General features: G+C 38.4%; 1 protein-coding gene across 1 annotated transcript in view; it reads left to right on the top strand.

The window, feature by feature from the left end:
• The window catches only part of LOC149070026 (putative polypeptide N-acetylgalactosaminyltransferase 10), an 85,973-nt gene that overhangs the window by 42,957 nt on the left and 29,918 nt on the right, over positions 1-13,098 (top strand). The window contains exon 2 of the mRNA XM_089250048.1: positions 2,888-4,096. Within this exon, the coding sequence (XP_089106174.1) occupies positions 3,905-4,096 (192 nt within the window). The 5' untranslated portion in view covers positions 2,888-3,904. The remainder of the gene's footprint in view (positions 1-2,887; positions 4,097-13,098) is intronic.

The following is a 13,098-nucleotide window of genomic DNA, read 5'->3' as shown; positions in this document are numbered from 1 at the left end:
TGCGGCTACGTTCTCATGCTCAATCCATGGCCAGCAGGCTAAGTGTGGCTCTCGGGAGTCAACTGATGTGGCCCGCGGCCTGGATATAGAGTTTATGTTTTGCACCAAAATGTATTTAAAACAATTTCTTACGCAATAACGTATTTGAAACAATTTCGACGCTATTACACATTTGAAGCAATTTTGACGCAAGAATTTACAGTTTATCACGCAAGAATGCATTTTGAAAGATTCCTTACATAGCAGAGTAATATCTTAATGTATCTAGAAAAATTCCCTACAAGCAGATCAATTTCTTACATGGAAGATCAATTTGTCACGCAAGAATGTATTTAGAACGATTTCCTACAACGATAAATCATTCAATCATAACACTTCACTCATAGTTAGAAAAACTGGTGGCAGATGGCAGCACTACACATAACAAGCATTACAGAGAAACAACAAAACTTCACGTCAGGTTTCACTACACGTACACGCACATTCCCGCATGTACCGATTCGTTGGGGGTTGGGGGTTCCGCGGGGATGGGTGCATGTGTGGTGTAGCAGTAGTAGGTAGGGCCTCCAAAAAATGGCTCGGGGATCCATGATGTTCTTAAATCAGCCACCTCGTTGGGCAATTTGCCTGTTGTGGCGTTGTATTTGTATTTATTACACATCAGAACAATTTTTCTTTATTTATTTAATAATTTATATAGTGAAATCATGAATGGCAAGTCAATGTTGAAGTCATATAGTTATGCAGATAGATCTTACGCAAGTTTGTAAGAAAAATTTCTCACATAGCAGAACAATATCAGAAATACAGTACATCAATTTCTTATACATAGCAGATCAATTACTTACCTAGCGGAACAATTTCTTACATAGCATGAAAAGACGGGATAAACTAACGGGCACACTCGTTATGCTGTTTTTCCTCACCTTTTCTCCGATTTATTAATTCAAATGACTCAGCGTACATTGCAGTTAAAAATACGAGAATTTCTATTGAGAAGAGATAGGAAATCTGTCCAATTGAAAGTTAGAGAAGTGGGGGGGGGCGATGGTGTAAAAATTTAGATCTTTTATTTTTCGACGCTATTTTCACTCTCAAAACTGGTACAGAGGGATTTCTGAACACATCCTGAATTTTTTTTTAATTGGAACCATACCTCTACGCCGGACAGTTGATGACATAAACGCACGATCAGGACTTACAGGACACCCTGTATTTTAAGTATTACCCTTTACAACAGCGATATTCAAATGCTACTCTTCAGTGTGAATATTTTTATCACAATAATATTTCATGATTTAATAATTATTATCGTAAGAATGCCGAAAAGAAATATTTTTCGAATCTCGAAAGTAAAAAACAGCACTAATAATGAAATACCTTTTATTTCAGGTAACATTATTAACAGAACAACAATGCTTTGTACGCGATGCTCTCACAAACATTCTCTAGAGAGAGAGAGACATTCGAATAAATTATTTCTGTATGCAATAGATTTGAAATTACTGTTGATTTAATAATTATTTTTTTCTTCAATTCTTTTAACAATGCTTTCATTATACTTGTATTTGTGCAACACTTAAAAATAAATATCTTGCATTACACTTTTTTGTTCCAGGAAATTCAAAACAGTATATTTTACAGAAAAGAACGATTTTTAAATGAAAATCCGCAAATTCACAAACAAATATATAACGCAAGAGTTACGTGATTTTAAAAATTAAAACAAATTTCATGTTATCTAACGAGAACCTTCTGGCAATAAAAAATACAGGAAATAAATAAGCATTTATTTATACTATCTAAAGTTCCATATCTACGGAGCATGACGATTTCATCTTATCTGGATTGGAAATATCGTAGTTTTTATCTTGTTTCCTCATTTCGCAGAAACAATTTTTTTTTTTTTACGGGAAAACAGAAATTATCTTCTCCTTTTTTCCGGTTACGATGAAATTTAAAACTTTTGATAATCTGAAACAATAAATAAATATATTTCCCGAGCTTTAAAACACGGAACCGAAACAAAAATATATCGTAAAAATTTTCATTCTTTTCGCTCTTTTCCCCCGACATTGATTTTAAACTAAAAAACTCTCCCTATTCCAATTATATTTGTTGATTTTTTGGAAATGGGGATTTTTTTACATAGTAAGGACTGCTTCGTAATTTATTTTTGAAGAGGTTGTTTCGTAATTTTAACAAACTTTACTTTATGTTCACCCATCTACGGTCCCTTTCAGTGTACACGAGCTCCAAGGAAAGATTGAGAGATTCGGTGCCTCTGTAGTCTAGTGGTCTTGGGCGTTCACCCGGGAAGTTAAAGGACGTGGGTTCGATTCCCCGCAGGGGCCGCTGAATTTTCTCTCTTTCCAAAATATATCTTCGCAACAGCCAGTTGTTAAAACCTCCGTATGGTAGCGGAGAGTGACGTCATCCTTGTATAATAATGGAATGGTCGCTTAACGCTAAGCGCCGTTTGTATATTTCTGTGTTCAGATGCCAAAAAAGTCACTTTTCCCAAAAAATAAAGTTTTTCGCATCCCTGACTCTCGTTCGTCAAAGTTTTCGAAAATGGAATAATTTTGTATTTCTCCTTTTGTTTATGAGGAAACAGTGGAAGCAAAATTGTAATAAGTCGAAAAGCCACAGTATCGCATTTTGGCAAAAATATTGTTTACAAATTTTCCATTGTGAAATTTTCAAAAAGTGACATAACATTTCCATCTGAGCACAGATTCTTACCTTTATACAATTTCAAAACTTTAATTTTAAAATTTAGTTTCATTTTTATTTTGAAATTCACGATCACGAATGATTTTCGTAAAAATACTGTTAATGAGTTTTTATAAAACGCAGTTTAATTAATTTTCTTTTATCGTTGCAGGATCAGACGTCGTCCATACTGACGATGAATCATTGACAGAAGTTTCCAATCCGAAACAGCTTGATACTCATCAAAGTTTTCCCCCCCGGATTTTCATTTTAAATCATGGAATTCATTACCAGTTCGTCGGAAAACGTCATTTAACAACGACGAAAGGCAAAAAAAAAATGACTCGAACATTATTCAAACAAAATATTTCTAGGTTCCAAAACTCTATTCGATATCCGTAGGAATATACGAACCCTACCGACACACAGAATGCAGAATAAAACGAAAATGGAATGAATCCTCATCGTAATCATCCATCATCCACGCGGAAGCCTTTTTTTTCCTCTTTTTTTTTGGGATTAATCCCGAAACTTCTGTAAAAAAATAAATTAAACGATCAATAATCCGGGTCTCGGGCCAAGAAACAAAAAATCCCAAAGTTCTTTTCAGGAAATTTATGACTCCATCGGTCGTAAAATATTAAAGCATCTTAAATCCGGGACTTGAGTAATTTATATAAGAAGCTGTTACAACGGAACAGTACTACAGATAATCTTCAGTAAAGCGAGAGATTTTCATAGAAGAGATCATGGAATGATTATGAGTTATCCAGGGAAGTCCCGGATTCGTATCATCACGTGTAGACACCGACGGTCCGAGTGTTGATCATGAATTGATATATCCATGTATCTCTAATATTTTTACCTGAATTCGCTTCGATAAATACCATAAATCCGGACTCGCAAAATCGGATGTCGCTGCTACTTCCACCGCCGCCATGATCGAAACAACCAGAAGTTTCCGCACGTATGAGCAAGGCCGTGTATTGATCTCGTCTCTTCTCCATATTGGAATATCGGATTCGGTGGAGAATTTTACTTCCCGATAGGATCTGTATTGCCTCCCCTCAACTGTCCTGTAACGGGGTTTGCTGCTGGTTGGTTGGGTGCGTTGAAAACTGAAAAGGGCCGAGGCTGTTCTCTGGATGCTCTTGACCGAGGGATCCCGGCAGAGCAGTCAGCTGTTATAATGTACGGAGTGAGGCGGAACGGCAAGACGTTGCTGAAGCTGATTTTCACCGCGTCACTAGCTGCGTTCTGTGGTGGCCTGCTGCTGAAAATAAGCCTGACGTCGGTCATTTTGCAGGAACCCGGTTATGAGCTGGAGGAACGTGAGAAAGGCATAGGCTTCGCTACTCATCTCCTAGATGCCAAATCTAAGGTTAGTGTTGTTACTTTCACATGCGAGATGTTTCAGAAGATTTACGGATCACAATGCCTTTTCACCGCTAGGAAAATTCTACGACAAACGGAAAACTCACCGCTGGGAAAGTTCACATTCTTGTCATTCTCCAACAACGACACGAGTCAGCGAGCCAGTAAGTGAGCAAGGAATGACCGAGAGGGCGCGTCAGTAAATGATACAGTAGTTAGTGAGTGACAGAGTGGATAGCATTGGTGAGTGAGCAAACTAGTGACTGGTAGAATGAGTGGCCTAGTGAAGAAGGGCGTGACCTGGTGATTAAATGTGTGTGACAGAGTGAGAGACTCATAGTGAGTAAGTGATAAAATGAGCGATCTATTCAAAAAGTATCAGGGTAAGCGACCTAGTTAGTGAATGAGCGACAAGGTGAGTTAGTGATACATTAAGGGAGTAACAGAGTGAGACGCTCATTTTTTCACTCAGTGACTCATTTTCTCACTCTCTGATTTGCTCACTCACTCGTTCGTTGATCGTTCACTCACTGGAAAACTCATTCACTTGCTCACTCGTTCATTCACTCGGTTTTATTCATTCAGTTACTCGTACACCCATACTTTTGTCGGTGAATTTTCCCAGCGATGAATTTTCCATTTCGGTGAATTTTCCTTACAGGGTCTCAGAAAAAGGACTCCTCAACATACTATGAAATAGCGTAACTACAAAACACTGATGGAAAAATTAAACACACACACTCTGATTTACAAATCCCCCAGTGATTCGCATTTGTGCATCGTCCTCCGTTGACAAAAATTTGGAATAAATTTCTTTCCACGTGCCAGAAAAAATAAAATAAACTCAAAACAAGTGCTTCGCCAACCGTATTCGAATATATCAATTTCTTTGATTTTCATGAACTTGGAAAATATTTCGGAATTTATGGGACACCCTATATATGCTCTTCTCCGACCACTTGCTTACATCTCCTCGTTGAGATAGAGCAGAGAGCCCGTAAACTGGTTAGGAAGAGGGAGACACCGTGTATACTGGTTTCCAAATTCAGTTACAATTTTAACTTAGTCTTTCTATATTCCTCACATCCTTACGTGGAGCCATTTGAAGGCCATTGTTTACAATAAAAGTCCTCAAACGCTGTATCAGCTTGAGCAATTCTTTCGCGAGGCATACGTATATATTACATAAGAGCAGACCCGTCATTTGGGGGCTTTTTCAAATACACTAAAAATGATATATATATATATATATACACACACATACATTGAGTACATGTGCTTTGTCCCCCCCCCCCCTGAAAAAAGTTTGATCCCCGTGGAAGAAGTTTGTCCCCCCCTCCCCTGGAAAAAGTTGAAATGACGGCCCTGCATAAGAGATATTGCGGGAAACTGGCTTTATATATAAACTCCGCCCTTTCCTTTTGTAATATTCTGGGTAGGCGAGACAAGGTTTTCAAATCGACATGAGTCCAATCACTTCCTCCTAGAAATAGAGGTGATGATTGGAGGATCTATCTCTAGGAGGTGATGGTCCAATTCGATTTGAAATACAAAGGTTTTTTAACAGCTGGCTGAAGCGAAGATATATTTTGGAAAGAGACATCGGCGCATCACCCTCGGATAAGTCGCCATCTGGTGACAATGTCAGCAATTGAGAGCTTTGGCCTGAGTTAGGTCCGACTGTCCATGTACGATCCCGTTCAATGCACACGACCTTCAGGGAAAGATTGAGGTATTCGTTGCCTGTGTAATTTTAAATTTCAGCGTTATTTCTGAAATACCCTTTACGTACATGAATAATTATATCATTCAAAATATAATTTGTGAAATTTTATTGAAATTAATCAAAAATTTATATTTTAATGGACAGTTTGTCGTAAATCAAGAAAAGTTATCTGCAGGGCTAACAACTCGTGGGCCTGTTCGGAATGATTTTAACTTTGGGGTCGCTGTAGTGGGTGTTTAATAATGAAACTTGTCTCAAGAGCATGTATGTAAATTGGTAGATAGGGACCACCAGTTACATAGGGGATCTAGACCATTTCGTTTATACTTTCTCATGTTTTTCACACTTGTGAAAGGTGTTGAAAATGACAACCTCGCCGGTCATAACACTATTTCGTGAAATCTTAGAAATCTTTAAAAGAGTTTCACGAACGCTGAGGATCTTTTGTCCCTTCATCAATCCAAACGCAAAGTTTCATCCTAACAGCTCACATAACAACCATAAAAGACTATACAGAGTTTTCGAGGAAAATGCCACTCTCCGCTATCCACACGAAGGTTTTTAACAGCTGGCGGATGCGAAGATGAATTAGAGGAAAGTATTTGGATATGCGAATTCAAAAATTGGATAAAAAAGTGGGAAGGAACACAGTAAAATGAAGCTTGTCCGTTTGTTTATGCCGTTCTTTCCCACTTTCTCTCAGATTTTCGAATGCAAATATAGCAGTTAAAAACACGGGATTTGTTTTGCGTGGATCAGAAGATACAGGGCAACAAAATTTTCTAATTGGCAGTTAGAAGAAAGAGGACCGTATATGAAAATTTAGATTTTTTTTTATAACAAACTATTTTCACTCTTGAAACTGGTGCAGAGTGATTTCAGAACACATTTTAATCATTTTTTTTAAATTGTAACCACACATCTTCGACGAACGGTTGATAAGATAAAGGCGAGTTAGGACTTACTTATAGGACACCCTGTAGAATCGGTTTACGGAATTTTCGTCGACGACATTTCGCTCCTCTCACGTTTCGCCCCCAGTTCATTTCGCTTTCCCGGGTGTGAATGACGAAGGGTGGGGAGTGACCAAGTAAGTGACCGCATGAGTGACCGAGTGAGAAGCTAAGTGTCCATATAAGTGGCTGAGCGACCATACGTGTGACCAAGTGAGTGGGAGCGTAACAGTATATGACCGTGCAACAGACCTACAAACAGTTAAAATGTAATTCAATCGTAACACATTACTTACTTCACTTCTGAAATATAGATGGCAGGACTGAAAAATCAAACACAACACTGCATACGCTCTCAGACTGTTAGGTACTCACAGTTACCCTTCCGGCACAACTCACTAGTTAGTAAATCGCACATAGATGGTGGTAGACCCGAGTTGTGCTAGGTTTGAAAGAAAGAAAATACGTCACCGTATGAGAGACGAAGTGAGTGTGGTCACCCATACGGTCACTAACTTGATCACGAAAACGGTCATTCACACAGCTAGCCATGCACTTAGTCAATTATACGGTCAGTAATACTTGGATCGCTAATACGGTCTCCCACTCACTCATACAGTCAATCGCACACACACACATACGGTCACTCATACAATCACTTGCTCACTCACACTCATCAACTTACTTGATCACTCGTACGGTGGGAGGCAGGTGAAATGTCCGGGGTGAAAAGTCGAAGCAAGTAATCGATACAAACGGTATGCCACATCGATAAAGTTCCAGCCCCGATAATTGAATTCGATCGGAAAACACGGGTGTCATTGTTCTTCATTCGCGTCTTCATGTATGCACGTCTGTTTATCTTCACACCCATCATACACAGTCATGTTATCACAAGGAAGAGTTAGTACTAAAGAAACAGAAATAGAAACTCCCGATAAAAACGATCCGGGAGAAAAATTACGGTATCGATCCTAGAAAAAATTATTATGGTATTGTATTGTTGACTTAAATGCATAGCACGTGCGCTACGATCAGTCACGTCCCCCATGAATATATTTTTTTCCTCTTCTTTCTAGACAATAATATAAAGCCTTCTCCCTCTAACAGAATTTCGCAAGACTCCGTGTCGTCGTTTTTCGCTATTCTGGGTACATTTGATCAATGCATGGCGATTCTCACCAAAGGTAAATATCAGGGTCGCTGCCGAAATCCGTTCGAGTGGATTTATTAAGACAGACGGAATATATCCGACGGTGCGGCAAAATTAAACAACGCGATATACGGTGTATGCATTTACAAATAAAGGACGTCGGAATGTATTTGCGTTCGCGTTAAAAAGCAGTCGATGTCGGGGCGTCACATTTCAGCTGGTGCGGAATCGAAAGAAGGAATTCGTAAACAAACAAGAATGCACTGGGGTGTGTTTAGAAAAAACCACACACACTGCAAAATATTGCTCAGCTGCCTTGTCATTTTCGTGAAAATAACTAGTTTGTCACTCGTATGAGCCAAATTCGATTATCGCAGTGATCAGTTTGATCATTTTTGGCGCAACACGGCCATTTTCTGCACACCAAGGCTAATTAAGACCGCGACCTACAGTTTCTTTCCGATACCGAACGGCAGGCTTTTTTTATGCTCACCGAGAGGTTGGTGAGCTAACCCCACGATGTGGGACTCCCTGCGGTAGTAATACTTTTCTGTGATCATGTCTCGTCGTCATTTCCGTTATACCCCTGCGTCAGGAAAATCTCTACCATCGCTATTCAGGAGGTATAGAAATTTCTGAGTATTACTTCCGTACAGAAGGAACCATCGTGTAGGTCGTTCGGAGGGTCTGCGTATTGACTGACGATTACTAGATTCTTAATGAGAATGCCATCATCGTATAATCTTGTTTATGATTTTGATTGCCTATTGGCGTTTGTTGTTTCGATTTTAATTACCTGTTATATGATCTCAGATTGACGATCGTATTTATATATATTTTATTTTTGTTGCCATCATCAGAGGCGACAATGTTTTGTTGTTTATAATTACAATTTTCCGGATACACCCATCCTTCAGGAACGCTTCGATATCTCTCTGAGATGGAAAGCGGGGTGTGTCCGGTCTGCAAAGGTCAAAGTTCTGCGTATTAAAGCAGAGCGTATTAAAGCCGTTAAAGCAGAACGAACCGGCGTGCTTTATTATCGTTGTGATTTGGTTGCACGAAAATACTCGTCTTGATGTTTCGAACAATGCGTAGAATGAAATAAATACAAATTTTAAGGACTGACAAGCCATGGCCTGAGGAATTCATTTCATGACGTTTCGATTTGTATGAGCACATATTATTTGCTCGCAGTATGTATTGTATTCATAGTAATGTTTATGTGCATTCCCAATTATGTAAAAAAAGGGAAACTTATGCTATGTAAATAACATATGTGAGTAATTCTAACGTGAATGTACCCGGCACTGTGAACGAAAGCTCTGTTTGATTATTCCCATCGCAGTGGAGGCTCTCTCTGTGTGTGTACGTTGCTTATTCTGTAAAAAAAGGGGAAACAAAACTACTCAGCACTGTGGACGGAGGCTTTGTTTCTATGCTTCCCGTCACAGTGGAGGCGTTGTACATATTTTGTATATATTGTGTATTTAGATCATTCGAATCTTCCACCTCAACACATGCCAACTTCATCTTCTTACTTGCATCACAAGTCTTCTCCTCAGTTCTTTTGAAATCCCAGGTTGCGGTCTCCAGCCCTTATGTGCCACTGGGCGCACGTGCAATTTTTCGCCCTGGTCATTGGATTCAGCTATCCATTTTTAGTTAAAGGGCTTGTATGTTCTATCGAGTTGATGGCTGTCTTCATAGGGAGAACTACGCGAGTGATTTGATACTTGCGAGCACGGGGAGGGGGGAGGCACTACTATTAATCTATGCTAATTTTCCCGACACAACCCTGCCTCGTTTGAGGTAACGGAAGTAAGTTGTTTCATCAGTCCGGGGTTGTGAGCGGTTCTATCGATTTATCATGACGTTTCGCTTACCGTAAACACGGGTTACTCTAGACCACTGTTATGTAACATTTTGTTCAATCTTATACTAGAAAAAAAATTAAATACTACTTGGTATATATTTTTATGAATTTTTTTTTTTTTTTTACTTCTATTTTAGGCCAAGGTAATCTATAAAATTGGGTAACTTTGTCCCACATCAAATATTCCCATTTTAAAACATTGTAAAACGTTCTTTAAGCAATAGAACCCACTGGTTTTCCAATATTTACAAAAAAAATATTTTTAATAATTGTTGAGGAAACCAACATGCGTTAGGAGGTAAGGGGCAGAGCTGGCAAAAAATTTGTTGGTGGGATCAGAGACGTACGTGGGGGGCTTGTGCCCTCCCCCCTCTTCCAGACGACCAAAAATGTATTTTTTAATGTAAAAAATATTTTTTAAGAAATAATTAAAATTTTTCTAAAGAAAATACCTTGATATGTTATTATAATCAATTTCTGTTAATTTCAATGCTATTTCAAGGCTAAGAACTCAAAATTTATTTTTAAGAAATTCATCGCGACCCACCCTCAACGCCATGTATGGTAAACCCTTGACTCGCGGACCAAATGTGGCCTGCCGTCCTCAAACCTAATTTTGTAAAAATGCGAGGCAATCTTACAAATCGCTTAAGTGATCCGTGGCACCATTCCAGAGCATTTAAGTGGCCCGTGGCACATTTTCAGATCACTCAAGTACGGACAAAGTAACCCGTTTTTTGGAGTTATCGGTAATGTTCTTTGATCTATTCGTGCAACCATAAAACCTTGACAGGTTCAACAAAAAGATGTTATATATTCTTAATCAAGATGATATTGGCTTTAAAATTTTGTACTTTACCTAAACTAAAACGGAGCTTGACATCAACAAAACACGTGTAAATATTAGAACCCTGTTGAAGGCTGGCTTTAACTAATGATGTGGTCTGTATATAGTAATCGCGGATTACTTTTCGAACCCGAAGCAAGGCTTGTAGCATTCATGGGTTCAATCATTTTTTGTTTTTGTTTTGGGACAAAGTAACACCCAAAGGGGGTCAAAGTAGCCCGTACTTACGCTACGCCTGATAAGTAAATATACGGTGATATCGCCCTACAGCGATTTCCAACCGGTTGATTTGTGATGAAAATGCCATCTATCGATGATCGTCTCAGGCTCGGTGTGTAGAGATCCTGTTTTTTATGTTATTCCGACATACTGCAATGCGTACAACAATGGGCATTAATAATTGAATTACAAAAATAAATTAAATATGGACTCGCATCTCTTTTATCACTGAGAATATCAAATGATTTATAAGAAAGACATTGAATTATATGTTTTTATTTTGTATATTAAAGCCTTGACTCGCCCGCCAAGAAATATCATCACTCACATAAGTCTGTTCGTTGCAAACAGACTTACTCAATTCATTTTTGAAAATGACTTAATTAGACCCGAATAACACGGGTTTCGACCTGAGCACTCTTGTGTAACATAGCTAGTTAGAGTCTCAGAGTTCATAAATGAAGCTTTTAACAATTTCGACTTTGTAGCTGCATCATTCTTAGACATAGCAAAAGCGTTCGACCGTTGTGATTATGCTCTATTGCTTTCCAAACTCATTGATCTAAATATGCCTTCGCACATGGTTATTTTTTTCTACCACTATCTTTTAAACCGAACCTTTCAAGTAAAATTCAAAATACACTTTCTTCAATAAAACAAATTCATGCCTCTGTGCCTCAGGGCAGTGTGTTGGGGCCACAACTGTTCCTGCCATACATTAATGACATACCTTGTCCCCCAAAATGGCATAATATCTTTATTTGCAGACGACTGTGCAGTTTTCTGCAGTAGCAGGGATGCAAATCAGGCCTTCAACAATTTACAAGAAACCACGGATGAAATAGAATATTGGTGTGATCAATCAGCCATCCAACTGAATAGTGACAAATGAAAATTTTTATGGCTGACTAGACGTCGTAAAATACCGGACAGACGACTTCAAATTGGCACACAATCATTAAGCCCTGTCAGGCAAATAAAATATTTGGGCTGCATTGTCAATAAAAATCTTTCTTTCTCTTAACACATTGATCATGCAATAAACAAATCCAACGGAATTTTGGGAATGCTCAATCGCATCACATTTCCACAGGCAAAACTTTCATTAAAGAACAAAATTGTTCTTTTTAAATCCATAATAAGACCTACTCTACTCTATGCTTCGCCAGCTTGGGCGCATGCTTGTAAAACGAATATAAAAAAACTACAGACTATGCAGAACAAAATACTCAGAAGATTTGTTGGAGCCCCTTGGTTTGTTCGTGGAATTAACATCAGACAAGACTTGGACATTCCTCACATATTCACATACATTAAGAAATTAAACAATGATCAATTCGAGAGCGCAATGTTTAATTCCCAATTCGAACATCTGATGGAAATTGTTGATTATGACACTCGCTTCTTGAGAAAATATAGGAGGCCCAAGCAAATTGACACCTTACATGGGAAAATTTGTAAGGATACCTTCCGTCATGTAAATAATTTGTGAAATGTACTTTCCCCAAATCATTTTTGTTTATCCACATCTTTTCATATTCTTGTATGTATTTGCTTCGACATTTTCATATCTAATTGTATTTTTGACATTAATCGCATCTACTCGATATTATTAACATTTAATCATCATTCGTATCTATGACCTGCATCATTTGACTTTTTTTATTCACTCTCACTTTTCTAGCAATTGGTATACTGGTCCATTGAACTGTATATAATGTATATGTTTTAAGGGAGAGAAAAAAAAGAGCGAAGTCTCTTTTGAACTGAACTTGTGATGTTGGCATAAACTTTACCATCTATTCCCCTTTAATTTCTGATGCATTGAGTTGAAACAGAACTTTATTACCTATATGAATTTTTGATGTTTTTTGCGTCATGGTCCCCCATGTGATGTTTTTTCCCCCCATTCCACTTCGAACAGATGATACTGACTTCAGACTGTGGGACTTGCTTCTGTGGTTGCGGTGGCTTTTTCCTGCTTCGCCAGATCATGACTTTTAACCAATTATGACCAGTTCTTTCTACATGCACTACACAAACATGCAGCATATATCTATTCGCGAACACTATCACCCTTTTCCTCTTCACAGGCCTTCTTGGCCAGTTTTTATACCGGCAGTTGGCCCCATGGGCTAGGAATCGGCTAAAGAGTTTAATTCTGGTCTGGTCTATTTTGTATACGAAAAACACATAGCCCAGCTTCGAAACGTAATAATAAGTAAGTCTGCCATT

Source organism: Pholcus phalangioides, unplaced genomic scaffold, assembly GCF_987345545.1.
Source record: "Pholcus phalangioides strain wild (caught in Gottingen) unplaced genomic scaffold, Ppha-v1.0 ptg000022l_1, whole genome shotgun sequence".
Taxonomy (NCBI): Eukaryota; Metazoa; Arthropoda; class Arachnida; order Araneae; family Pholcidae; genus Pholcus; species Pholcus phalangioides.
The sequence above is the reverse complement of the archived record's forward strand: the minus strand, read 5'-3'. Positions and strand labels throughout refer to the sequence as shown.